The sequence below is a fragment of the Falco biarmicus genome, chromosome 8, assembly GCF_023638135.1.
Source record: "Falco biarmicus isolate bFalBia1 chromosome 8, bFalBia1.pri, whole genome shotgun sequence".
Taxonomy (NCBI): Eukaryota; Metazoa; Chordata; class Aves; order Falconiformes; family Falconidae; genus Falco; species Falco biarmicus.
Window position 1 is genome coordinate 26,343,711 of NC_079295.1, and position 12,673 is coordinate 26,356,383.

Consider the following 12,673-nt stretch of genomic DNA (forward strand, 5'->3'; position numbering starts at 1 on the left):
CAGGGGAGGATGTCTCCTGCCTCCAGCAGCGCTGGGGCTGCCTACAGCCCCAGGAGAGCAAGGGGAGGGCTGAGCCTGCCCTGCCGTGGGTGCTGCCAGCCCCGAAGCTGCAGCCGCTCGGTGCTCCCCGGGGCCGGGGTGGGCCCTGCCCGCAGCGGCTGGGGGTCGGGGCTGCCCGCCCCCCTCCCGCCCAGCCCGGGGCGCTGCCGCCGGGCGGGGGTATGAAGGCGTGGCCCGGTGCTCGCCGCTCATTGGGCTCTTTTGGTGGGCGTGGTCCGCGCGGGAGCCAGTGGGGCCGTAAGGCTGGGAAGAGGCAGGCGGTGATTGGCGGAGGCGCCGCGGGCGCAATGGCACACCCCCGGGAGGCGTGGCTCGCCTCCAGGGAGGTTGCGATTGGCGCCGTAGTCGGCCGTCTTCCCCCCGGGGCGCGACGTAATTGGCCCCGCTCGATAACAGGGGGGCGTGAGCCTCACGTCCAGGGGAGAGCAGCGCGGCTCTCTGAGTGGCTGCGGCGCCGGGGGGCGTGGCGCAGCAGCGGTGGGCCGCGTGCCATTGGCGGGGAGGCAGCGGTGGGCGGGGCGCGCGGCGCGGCGGGGTGCGGGTTGGCGGCGGCAGCGGGGGCGCGGCCGGCGGGTGCGCCATGGTGCGGCCGTGAGCGGAGCATGGGGCGGCGGCTCCTCCGGGCGCTCCTCTGCCTCCTCCTCCTGGCCGGCCGCGGGCTGTTGCGGGACGGAGGTGCCTCCGCTACCGTCACCGCCGCGCATGGTGAGACCGGGACCCCGGGTAGGGCGGCGCCCCGGGCAGCGCAGGGGCCGGGGGGCGCTTCCCGGGAGCGGCGGGGCAGGGAGCTCCGCGGCTGGTGCTGTTGCCGCTGCCGTGGGTGCTGTCACGGCGCGCAGCGGCAGGCCTGGACCCCGCCGGAGAGCAGGAGTGGGCAGCCTGGTAGCGGCACCGTGAGTGCGTCACTGGCACCGGGGGGCGCCGCTCTCCTGTGGCTGCCGGGCCGGTGGTGGTGCTGGCCCCAGGGCGCCCCTTAGACTGGAGCGTTGCTGTCCCCCCCGGGGCCGGCTGGACGGGACGGGAGCAGGGCGGTGCTCGCTTAGAGACCCTGCCCGGGGCAGAGCGGGTGCCTGGGGCTGCCGCAGGGATGGGGAGCCTCGGGCAGCGGCCCTGAGAGCCGGCTCCCCCCGAGACCCCGGCGCCCTTTAGCCGCCCTCCACCGGTAAGCGTGGCTCGGGCCAGGACACGAGAGCGGGCTGGTGTACTTGCTCTTCTCCAGCTCGGCCCGTGCGGCCCCTGCCCGGGGCTCTTGGGTGCCCGTGTGCCGCTGCCGGTAGCAGGGCTGCAGCCTCCCCACCCCCTCCCCTCCCGCGCGCCCCCCCTCACCGTACGGCACGGCCCCGGCGGCCGCTGACTCACTACGGGGCGCCTGGGGGTGCTGCGTCCCTCGTCCTCCGGCGGGCCCGGGAGCGCCGGGACGGGTCCGGCCGCACCGCGGGTGCCCCGCCGTCTCCCGGGAGCAGGCGGGCGAGGATGGTGTCGGAGCGGCTGCTGGCGAGCCCCGTCCTGCCCGGGGGAGCTCCCGGGGCCGCCGCCCCGCCCGGCGGAGTGTGGGGCATCCCGGCAGGAGGCGACGGAGCCGCTTCAGCACCGCGGACAGCGCCAGCCCGGCCCCGCCGGCCCGGCCCGGCCCCCGCTCCCGCCGCCCCCCGGGAGTCGCCCCTCGGCAGCGGTGTCCTGTGCCCCGCTCCTGCGTCGGCCCCCGCCTTGGGGCGAGCTGGCCCGTGGGTGCCCGGGTTCGGGGACCCCCATCCCCACTTGCCGGATTTCCCCGCGGCGGGCTCGGCGGGCCCCTCCCTCCCCTCCCCCCGGTTGTTTTCTCGTTCCTTCCTTGCCATCCGGGGCTGAGTCATCGCCTGCTGCCGTCTCGCTGCTGACGGTCTTGGACCGGGGGGGGGGGGGGGGGGGGGAGAGGAAGGGGGAAGCCGCCCCCTGGCTAAGTGCTGCCCCCCGAAGGACGTGGAGAGACACACACACCCCACACCCCCAGCCCCACCCTCCTCTGCATGCTTTGGGGGTCCCTCTTGCAGGGAGAGTGGGTCCCTGGTGTCATAGGGTGCAGGGCTGTGTCCCTGCCTTGTAGTGCTACATGTGTGAGGGCAACAGATGCAGTCCTGCAGGTCTCTGTCTGCTCAGTCTTTCCTTCCTAACTGTTAGCACCCCAAAAAGCTCCAGACCTCCTCCTGCTCCCTAGAGCCAGAGACAGGCTCTGTACACAGCTCAAATCTTGGCTTCTGGGGGGGGGGGGGGGGAAGGCTGACACTGAGGCCCTGCTCTTGGTTATCAGCTTGTGCCCCCCCCCCCCCCCCTTTCCCCCCATCACCACATTGCACTGCTACAGCACTTTCCTGGAGAGTGGGTGTCCCCAGACAGCTTGTGATGAGCAAACCCCGTTGGAGCCCCCCTTGGATGCTGTCCTGACTGGTCTTTCTGTCTGTCTGTCCCAGGCTGCCTGTTTGACCGGAGGCTGTGCTCCCCCCAGGAGGTGTGCGTGCAGGGTAAGTGGCTAGCAGGGGTGCAGGGATCCTTCTGTTTTCCCAAGGGAGTGTGGAGGGTACAGGGCTGCCTTTCTGGGGTGCAATGCAGGGGGGCATGGAAGGAGAAAAGTGGGGCTGTGCCCAGAAACCCTCACCCTAGGGTGTTCATTCATCTGGCTGTGCCACCTCCCCTCTTGCAGATGGGCTCTTTGGACAGTGCCAGGTGGGCTCCGTGCAGGACAGACCCTACTTCCAGGTCACCTCTCCCGTGCTCCAGCGCCTGCAGGATGTCTTGCGGCATCTCATGGCACAAGGTGAAGGAGGGAGCATAGGGGGAGTTACTGCGGCCTGGTGGGGACTGCATTGCCTAGTGGCGCTAGGGCTGCCTGGGGTCCAGCTGATTCTGGGATGAGTGGGGCCAAACCCAGGCCATGGGACACAGCGCCTGGACAGCAGGGTGGCCTCCCATCTGCTTGCTCTGTGGTCCCCAGGCCGTCTCTGTCTCTCACAGCCCTCTCCTGTGGCAGGACTCTCTTGGCAGGATGGCATCACCCAGTATGTGATCTCGCAGGAGATGGAGCGCATCCCCCGCCTCCACCCTCCACCCTCGCTGGAGCTGGCGGCCAGGGACAGGTAGGGCAGCACCAGCCACCAGCCTGCGGGCAGAGCCCAGCAGGGTGACAAGGGCTTCATCCCCCAAATGAGGTTTTGGAGGGGGGACCTCCCCTTTACCCAGGTGAGTCACCCCAACACTGTTTGCCTCTGAGGTTCCTGTCCCTCCGTGGCTCCCCCCGGAGACCCCCACTCCCTGCAGACCCCAGCTTGCCAGTGGCTCAGCATCTGGAGCAGCCCCCACCACTGCTGCCCTCCCCGCTGGTGCAGCGGTACCTGGAGCACCTCCTGCTGCCCTCCCCACCCCAGCTGGGCTATGAAGAGGCTCTGCTCAACCCTTACTCTTACCACAAGGTAAACCATGGGGGCAAGTCCCCTTCTCCCAAGTGGAAAGGTAGAAACAGGCAAGGGGCTGCTGCGCTCCCAGCACCCTCCTGCCAGTTCTGGGGTGTCCCCTGGCTCTGGGGTGCCCTGCCATGGGGTGGCAGGGGCCCTGTGGCGTTTGACCATGGCAGCTCTGTGTTTTGGTTGCAGTTTGGCTACCAGGACGGCACTCACCAGCTCCCCGGCAGTTCAGCCAGGCGGAGCCCCGAGACCTCCTCGCTGCTGGGCCGGGTCCCTGCCCAGGCCCTTTTTGGGGCTGGACCTGTGTCCTCCTATGGCAGGCAGCCAGGAACGGATGGGGGGCATCTCTTCCAGGACTTGGGCATGCTTTCCCTGCCCAGAGAGAAAGCCAGTCACCCAGACCCTGCCAGCACCAGGCTCCAACACAGCTTGCGGCTCCCCAGTGACTACATGGACATGGAGGAGAGGGAGCAGCCAGCACCTCTGGCCGCCCAGCCACCCCCTGCACAGACAGGTACCATGTCCTCCAGCCAGGCACCAACCCTCATACCTATCCTGTCCCCACAGCCACGTTCCTCATGGCTCAGACTCTCCCTCCTCTTTGGCTTCACACCCACGGGCAGCATATCCCCCTTGCCCACCTGTCCTGACTGCTGCATCCCTGGCCCGTGGTCCCTGTGTGGATGCCAAGCACCTGACCTGATGCTTCCCTCTCTTGCAGATGCTGCTCTGAAGAGACTGGCCTCCCTCCTGGCCAGCTATGGCCTGGGGCTGCCAGAGCTGAGCACCCAGCAGCTGAGCAGCCTCTCCACCCTCCTCCAGCTACTCCAGAGCTCTGGTGAGCAGGACACAGGAATGGGGCAGGGAGGGACTGGCAGTGGTGGGTGCCAACATGCTGTTTAGGGGTAGGGGTTGTTGCCTCTTGAGGTGAGTGCTGCAGGACCTCTGTCTGTCTCCTTCCCAGGTGTTGCTGGCCCCGAAGTGCCAACAGCGAAACGGGTGGGTTTGCAGCAGGGTGGTGCTGGAGGAGGTGCCGCGCCACAGGTGGGATGGGGGGAAAAGGGGCAGCGCCCGAGGGCTTCCGTCAGACGTCTCAGCTCCTCCCTTTCCCTCCCTCCAGGTGACCGAAGGGGATATGCAGCACGGAGAGGAGCCAGTGCCCCCTTCCTCCACAGTGCCTCCCCTCAAAGTCCCAGCCAGCAGCTCCCCAGAGGACAGGCTGAGGGGCAGGGCAGCGTCCTCGCCAGCCCCCTGGGCCGAGCCACAGCAGGGACACAGTGGGAATGCGCTCAGCCCTGGGAAGTTGATCACGGTGGAGAAGAAGAGCTACACAGAAGCAAAGGACAGTGGAGCGCAGCAGGGCATGCGGCCACCAGTCGAGTATGGCTACATCGTCACAGACCAGAAGTGAGAGCCCAGGGGCTGGGCAAGGGGCTGTGCATGTGGGAAGGGTCTGTATCCTGCCAGCTGCAGCAGCTCCACGTGTTCAGCTGAGCCTGTTTGAGCCTCTGGTAGGGTCAGGTCTCCGGTAGGGTCAGCTCCTCCATCTCTTCTTAACCTGCAGCCCTTGTCCCATCCTAAAGCCTTCGTCTCTCAGCTCACACTAAGACCAGAGCTTGTTGCTGCAGGACAGGAGGCTGGGATGGGCTCAGTCAAGTGTGCATGCACAACTGCCTCCGCATGCTCATGTGCAACGGCGGGGTTAGCTCACTCCCATCATCACCACCACCACCACCTCCCATGCTCTTCCCTTCTGCCTATCCTGACACCCCTGCAGCCAGCACAGCCCTTGCTGCATGTGTGGGACTCCCTGAGCCTGCCTGTTCCCCTTCCCCAGCCACGGCGAGCATGGGCTCCCTCCTCACCCACCACCCACTCCTCACCCAGCCACTGTCCCTGCAGGCCCCTGGGGCTGGCCGCTGGTGTGCGGCTGCTGGAGCTCCTCGCCAAGCACCTCCACCTCTCCACGGCCAGCTTCATCAACATCAGGTGAGGGGAGTGGGGTCGTGGGGTGCTGCTGCCACAGCCCTGGCTGTGCACAGCCACCCTGGGCAGGAGTTCTGGAGGGACTGGGCTGTGGTGGGGATGGGGGTGTCTGTGCTTCCTGGTCTCACACGGTGTCCCCTCACTCCCTGGCAGTGTTGTGGGCCCTGCACTCACCTTCCGCATCCGGCAGAACCCCCAGAACCTCTCGCTGGCAGACGTGGCCAGCCAGGCTGGTGAGTTGGACAAGGGTCTCCCAGGCCTGCTCCCCTCTTATGCCCCCCTGCCAGTTGTGGGGTGCTGCTTCCCAGGGACAGGGAAGGCAAGGCTCCCACCATAGATCCCAGTGCCTTTGGCTGAACTGGGAAGCTGGTGTGGGGTGGGCAGCTGTCAGGGGTATCCATTGGCTCTGTCTCTGGGAGGGTCTCTTGGGTGGAGGGGAAGCGCTCCTCTGACCATCTCCTCTCCATCCACAGAGCGAGTGAAGGCAGAGTTAGAAGCAGAGCTGGGCCTGAAGATCATGCAAACAGGAGTGGGAGAGGTAGGAGTGAGCATGCCTATCCCTCAGGGCTGGGGCAGCCGGGGACAGGGCAGTGGGGGTGCTGCCGCCGGGTATGAGCCGGGAAGCGTGCTGTGCCCCAGCTCCGGGGCGCAGGGGTCTTCATGAGTGAGCTGCCCCTGTGGGTCTGTGTGGCAGCTGAGAAGCAGAGGGCTCTGGGCAGTGTTTGGGCTGCTGTCTTGGAGACAGACTCAGGCTTATCTGGGACAGGCTGGAGCAGGACTGCTCCTGTGTGACCCCCTTCCACCCGGCAGCATGATGCTGCCCAGCTGCCTGCTCTCCCAGGGCACTCTGCTCTTCCCAAAACAAAAGCTCCACAGGGTTCGAAGGCAGTTTGGGAGTGTCTCCCAGAAGCTTTCCTCTCCTCCATCCCAGACCAGGGGGCTACAGGCTGAACCCTGCAGGGCTCATCTTTACCCTCACTTCTCTCCAGCCTGTGTACCCCATCTTAGCTGCGACGCCCGCACCCCAGTGTTGAGCTGTGCCTAGAGCACCCCAGAGACTGTGGCTAGGCAGGCAAAATGCCATCGTGCCCCCAGAGAATGGCAAAACAGCTGAAGGCAGGGATGGAGCAGGAGCCATCTGCTCAGAGAGGGCCACCTCCTCCCCATGCTTCTCTGGGGACCCCCGGGAACAATCTCCTGCGGGGGGAGCAGGGGCTGGAGATGGCATACAGAGCTTGGCTCCCGGGTTTGCGGTCTGGGGAGGGGAAGTGGTGCAGCACGTCTCTGACCCAGGGTCCCTGTTTCCCACCCTCTTGCCCTGTGGCCGTAGCCATGGGCAGGGAGGAAGGAAAGGGGGACCTTGGAGAACGAGGAGGCCATGGAGAAGGGGTGGCCTGGCCACCGAGACAACCTGTCTCCATCAGCAACATGTGGAGCGTCGCTATGGCAATGCCTTTTGATGTGGCAAGGGGCAGGAGCTGGAGAGATGGCAGAGATGACAGAGCTGGAGCTCAGAGGAGGCTGAGGCAGCTTTGCAAGCCCTCTTCTGCACAGAACTCCCCAGTTGAGACCAGCTTATGTTTTTCCTTCAATACCCACCCTAGGCTTTGAACTTGATGGAGCTAGTGCAAGATTTGGGGAAGGAGGGGAAGGAGGAACGTAGGGACAGCACAGGGACAGCAGGGCTCCGGGCAGGGGGCAGGTCCCTTCTGTTCTCCCAGCCCTGCTGACATCGCCAGACCTTCTGACACCTCCAGGGGCTGCAGGGCTGCTCCTGCTTGGGTGCCCTGGGGAGCTGGGGGGTGCTGGCCCTGGTGGGCGCCCCTGGCTGCAGGGCTGGGCCCTGGTGACAGTCACACTGGCTGCTGGGGCTGGCAAGGCTGGGGTGCAGGCGGCAGCAGGGACCCCTGGGGCAGGGCATCCCCGGGTGATGATGATGATGGCGTAGGTGACGCTGATGCAGTGTTCCCTCGGTAACCTCATCAGGCTCGTAGCCAATGGGAGGCCATGGCAGTGAGGTAATGCTGGGCTCTGGCACCTCATTGGGCACGGGGTATTTGGTGGTGCCCCAGCATCCCTGTGGTGCCCCAGGACCTGGCCGTAGGTGGGGACATGGCAGCATCACCGATCACCGGTGGCTCTGGGACAAGGCCCTGGGGGGTCTCAGCCTTGGGGCGGTGTGTGTGTGTGTGTGTGTGTCTCATCCAGCAAGGGCTCAGCACCATCCCAGCATGGGACTGGTGTGGATTGGGCTGTCCCCCATCAGCTGGAGGGAGGGAGCCCTGGAGGCACTACTTGCAAGGTGGCAGGGGCTGCTCTGTATCCCAGCTGAGGAGAGTGATGAGGAGGACCTGTCCTTCAGCCATTGCAGTTGGGAGGCCACCAGACCTCTGGCAATGCCACCACATCCCTTGTGTTCTGCTGTGGAGCAGTGGCTACAGGGGAGAGCCAGCCCCATTTAAGCGAGTCCCTTGAGAGCAGCAATTGCTGTCCCGGACCCAGCACTGCAGTGGCCCATCCTTTGCCATTAACCCTTTGGGCTGAATCTGGCCTTTGTTGATCTCCAGCTGGGCAGGAGCTCACTGAACCCAAGTTCCATGCAGCTACTGCCTGCCCTGGAGGTGGGCAGCCCTGGGTGCTGGGAGCAGGGGAGCACCAGGCTGCTGCTGCCTGGACTTGGCCAGGTTCTGCTCCTCTTGCAGTCCCAGGGACACCAGTGTGATCAATGTCCCGTGCGACATGCTAGTGGGTGCACCATACCTCACCCCAGTGACAGACGCCAGCTCAGCCCAGCTGAGGGTACTGGGAGCATCAGTGCAGCACCAAGTGCCCTTTCTCTGTTTTAACCCCCAACAGCCCCAAATGTGGTGCAGAATGGGGTCCCTGTCTGCACACACACACCCTCCCCCAGCCATCTCCGCCCCATGCAGATACCCCACTGCTAACCCCTGCTTGGCTGTGTCCCCAGCGAAATGAGGCTGCTGCCTACTCACGCCCGTCCCGCTTCGGGGAAGGCTTCCACTCAGTGCTGCTGACCTTCATCACACTGGCATGCGTAGCAGGCATTGCCATTGCAGCCTCCGCAGCCTTCTGCCTCCGGCGCCATGCCAAGCAGCGGGAGAAGGAGCGCCTGGCTGCCCTGGGGCCTGAGGGTGCTGCTGACACCACCTTCGAGTACCAGGTAGGACCCTGCGGGATGTGGGATCCTGTGGGATGCAGCACCACTCGGGGTGCACAGAGCTGCCCTACAGCATCACTGTGGCCAAGGGACAGGGCTCTTCCTGGGATCCCCCAGGAGCTGTGCCGCCAGCACATGGCTTCCAAGTCTCTCTTCGGCCGTGCCGAGGCACCAGCAGCACCAGCAGAGACCTCACGAGTCAGCAGCGTCTCATCCCAGTTCAGTGATGCCCCGCAGCCCAGCCCCAGCTCCCACAGCAGCACACCTTCCTGGTGTGAGGAGCCCGTCCAGTCCAACATGGACATCTCCACTGGACACATGATCCTGGTGAGCTGGCCTGGCAAGGTGGCAGCCTCCCTCTTTGTTCCCCATGTGCTGGGCTGACCCCTGCCCCTCTACCCCTAGGCCTATATGGAGGACCACCTCCGCAACCGGGATCGGCTGGCCAAGGAGTGGCAGGCTCTCTGTGCCTACCAGGCTGAGCCCAGCGTCTGCTCCATTGCCCAGAGTGAAGCCAACTTGAAGAAGAACCGCAACCCTGACTATGTGCCCTGTGAGCATCCTAGTCACCCTGCCTCAGGAACCGCTCCCAGGGCTGTGGCAGGAGGGAGGTGTGGGGCACAGGGATGCTTGGAGCCACAGCAGGCTGCAGCTTGGGTTTGCCCCCAGATGCCCCAGGCACTTACAACATCCTCTGGTCTCCATTTCCCAGATGACCACGTGCGGATCAAGCTGAAAGCTGAGAGCAACCCATCCCGCAGTGACTTTATCAACGCCAGTCCGATCGTGAGTGGTCACTGAGGGATTCTGCCCTGCCACCTCGCTCTCTGATATGCTCAGCCCAGGCTCTGGGGTGGAGCTGGACTGAGTTAGCATCCCTGAGGGCTACGGATGTGAGCAATGTGCAGGCCCCATTGCTCAGATGTGGTTAAAACCCATTTCCCTCCTGGCTGTGGCATGTGAAGCTCCCTCCCCAGCCCTCCCATCGCCCTGCAGTATCCCCTCACTCCTCCTAGCGTCACTGACCCCTGGCCGAAGAGCATGCAGTCTGACACCCCCTTTCCTGCTCCAGATTGAGCATGACCCACGGATGCCAGCGTACATCGCCACGCAGGGGCCGCTGTCCCACACTATTGCTGACTTCTGGCAGGTGAGCGTCACCTGGCTGTGTCAGCCCAGCGAGGTCCCTCTGGGTGCTGCCCACCAGATGGGTCACAGCGGCTCAGCTGCCCTCCTGCCTGGGCTGTCACTCAGCGGTGACACCCCCCATGCCTTGCCTGCAGATGGTGTGGGAGCACGGCTGCACTGTCATCGTCATGCTGAGCCCGCTGGCTGAGGACAGCGTCAAGCAGTGTGACCGCTACTGGCCTGACGAAGGCTCTTCTCTCTACCACATCTATGAGGCAAGTGTGGCTGGTAGCCTGGGGCAAGGAGCATCCTCCAGTCCCTGTTTCCCTGGGCACAGTCCCCCTGCCCAGCACTGACGCCCACCGGCTGCCTCTCTTGGGCAGGTGAACCTGGTGTCGGAGCACATCTGGTGTGAGGATTTCCTGGTGCGCAGCTTCTACCTGAAGAACGTGCAGTCGCAGGAGACCCGCACGCTGACGCAGTTCCACTTCCTTAGCTGGCCGGCCGAGGGCATCCCCACCACCACCCGACCCCTCCTCGACTTCCGCAGGTGAGGGCCCACCTGGTGCCCTGCCAGCCCCGGGGAGCTGGCGGTGGTCCCTGCTGCTGGGGACTGATGGGTGAGGACATCGCTGCTGGTGTGATGAGGGTCAGGGCTGTGGCATGGGCCGGCGGGGGGGGCAGGGGACTGCTGTGCACCGTGCATGGGGAGGAGCGGAAGAACCGGGTTCTGGCCAGCTTGGGATGAGGCTCGGCAGAGCGTGGTGGGCAAGAAACGTCCAGCTGAAGTTACCAGGGCTCTCTAGCCTTCATGGGCAGGGTAGGAAAGTGCTCTTCCATGGAGCTGGTATGGGGGACAGCGCTGCCTGGCCCTCTCCCCAGCCATGGGTGCAAGAAGAAACCCCCGGAGCCAGCCTTGGATAGCTGTGACCAGCTGCTCCCTGTGCCCTTCAGCCAGTGGTGGGTCCCTGGCTAGCCTGGGGAGAGGGCTGTGGGGCTGGGACTGCTCCCAGGAGCTTTGCAGGCAGTGCCTGCTGGGGTCTCGGGGACTCTGGGTGGCGGTGGGCTCCTGCCAGGGACTGGCCAGTCACTGTCCCCAGGCCATATGGGGCCAGAGACCCCGCTTAGGGCAGCGGGGGATCCCTGAGCACGTTGCCCTCCTCTCTGCCCTGCTCATTCTCTCTCTGTCTCTCTGTCTGTCTCTGTCTCTCTCTCGCAGCTGCCGGCGTCATTTTTGTGATTTGCAGCTAGTAATCTGGCTCCAGTTGCATAGTCACAAAAGTGATCGTTGGCAGCCGTGCCTGCTGCATGGAGCATGCCGGGAGCCCTGCCGGCGCCTGGCCCCAGCTTCACGCCCCACCGGACCAGAGCTGCTCCCTTGGGGGTCCCGACACTGCTCCCCACCCTGGGCTGGGCACCCAAGGAGCTGGGCTCCTCTCCCTGTCCCAGCCCTATCCCATGCCCGGTACCGCTGGGGAGGCAGGAGGAGTCTTGCACCACATCTCCAGGGGCACATCATGGGGTGCTCACTGCCCTCTCTCTGACTCTGCACAGCAAGAGGCACCTACCTAGCACGGTTGTGTCCCTGACATGGCAAGACACTGACCTGCTCCCTCTTGTCCTTGCAGGAAAGTGAACAAGTGCTACCGGGGTCGCTCCTGCCCTATTATTGTGCACTGCAGGTACTGCCAGGGAGGGAGGGGGGAATGGGCTGGGGGGCGGCTGCAAGGCTGGGATCTGCTGGTCAGGACTGGTCCCTGGCGTCAGTCCCCCTGGTCCAAGCATCTGTGTCTTGCAGCGATGGTGCAGGCAGGACCGGGACATACATCCTTGTTGACATGGTCCTGAACCGAATGGCCAAAGGTAGGTGCAGGGCAGCGCTGCTTCTGCTCTGCTGAGGGGGCGCAGGGCCAGGTGCTCGGCCTGGGGAGCCCCCTGCTAGCATCCTTCTCCCCCTCTGCCCCAGGGGTGAAGGAGATAGACATAGCTGCTACGCTGGAGCACATCCGAGACCAGCGGCCTGGCATGGTGCAGACAAAGGTACCTCCTCAATCTGGGGATCCCCTCCCTTAGCGTGCACAGCCCAGGGCCAGGCTGGTGGGGATGCTCATGCCCCCCTCCTCTGCTCCCCCAGGACCAGTTTGAGTTCGCGCTGACAGCTGTGGCTGAGGAAGTGAATGCCATCCTGAAGGCACTGCCGCAGTGATGGCAGCAAGCTCTCCCCTCTCTTCTTCTCCCATACCCACCCCCGGCTTCTCGCGCTCTCCTTGCCCTGCTCATAGGGCTGCTCTCCCTGTAAAATGCTGTCTGTGCTGCTGGCTCTGTCCCCCTGCCCCAGCCCCCCCTGCCCCTCTCCCCAGGGACACAGGGCTCAGCCCCTCTGCGTGCAGGGCATGACAGCCTATTGCCCCTGCTGCCACTGCAGAGGGAACTGGGCTTGTGTCCCCTACCCTTGCGGAGGAGGGGACCAGGTGCTGAAGCTGGGAGCTGGCTGTAGGGCCCCCCAGCCGGTCCCGTGTCAGCTCCTTCCCAGTGCCCATGGAGGGGAGGGGGCAGGAGCGGGCAGGGGTCCCCCATGGTTGGGGGGAGCACTGGGGTGCAGGGGGGCCTGGTGCAGGCCCAGGTCCCTTCCGTGTGCTCCCTGCCTCATCACTCAAGCAGAAGATAAATTTCTAGAGAAATATAATTTTGTATCTTGATGTGAATAAAGTTCTCGTGTCACGTTCGTGCAGCTGCAGCTAGGCCTGGCCTCTGACTGTGTATGTATGGGGGGGGGGGGGGGGGTGTACAAGGAGTTCCCCCCTTTCCCCCTCATCCCTCCAGGAGCACAGCCTGTACGCCACAACTGTTGCACACGTGCAGCTGGGACTGCCCCCGCGCCCCCCGC

General features: G+C 65.0%; 1 protein-coding gene across 3 annotated transcripts; it reads left to right on the top strand.

Annotated features, from left to right (window-relative positions):
* Positions 1 to 597: 597 nt before the first annotated feature.
* On the top strand, positions 598 to 12,528 carry PTPRN (protein tyrosine phosphatase receptor type N). Of its 3 annotated transcripts, none has more exons than XM_056350409.1 (23): positions 599 to 765; positions 2,508 to 2,558; positions 2,738 to 2,851; positions 3,065 to 3,170; positions 3,305 to 3,503; positions 3,684 to 4,008; positions 4,216 to 4,332; positions 4,459 to 4,538; positions 4,615 to 4,901; positions 5,397 to 5,483; positions 5,634 to 5,713; positions 5,954 to 6,018; positions 8,449 to 8,661; positions 8,776 to 8,985; positions 9,064 to 9,211; positions 9,371 to 9,444; positions 9,731 to 9,808; positions 9,942 to 10,061; positions 10,170 to 10,336; positions 11,415 to 11,468; positions 11,585 to 11,649; positions 11,753 to 11,826; positions 11,921 to 12,528. In XM_056350409.1, exons 1-23 carry the CDS (start codon positions 663 to 665, stop codon positions 11,990 to 11,992), a joined length of 2,889 nt encoding a protein of 962 aa, XP_056206384.1. In that variant the 5' UTR covers positions 599 to 662; the 3' UTR covers positions 11,993 to 12,528. The 3 variants fall into 3 exon arrangements, with proteins under 3 accessions (XP_056206385.1, XP_056206384.1, XP_056206386.1); XM_056350411.1 differs by having other exon boundaries at positions 3,849 to 4,008; XM_056350410.1 differs by lacking the exon at positions 5,397 to 5,483 and having other exon boundaries at positions 598 to 765.
* The last annotated feature ends 145 nt before the right edge of the window (positions 12,529 to 12,673 follow it).

What these genes read in the sequence shown, in the direction of transcription:
- PTPRN (XM_056350409.1), top strand. Translation starts at nt 663, where the DNA reads ATGGGGCGGCGGCTCCTCCGGGCGCTCCTCTGCCTCCTCCTCCTGGCC. An exon ending in AGACGTGGCCAGCCAGGCTG is followed by an intron (nt 5,714 to 5,953) that starts GTGAGTTGGACA and finishes CTCCATCCACAG; the next exon opens with AGCGAGTGAAGGCAGAGTTA. An exon ending in CAACCCTGACTATGTGCCCT is followed by an intron (nt 9,212 to 9,370) that starts GTGAGCATCCTA and finishes TCCATTTCCCAG; the next exon opens with ATGACCACGTGCGGATCAAG.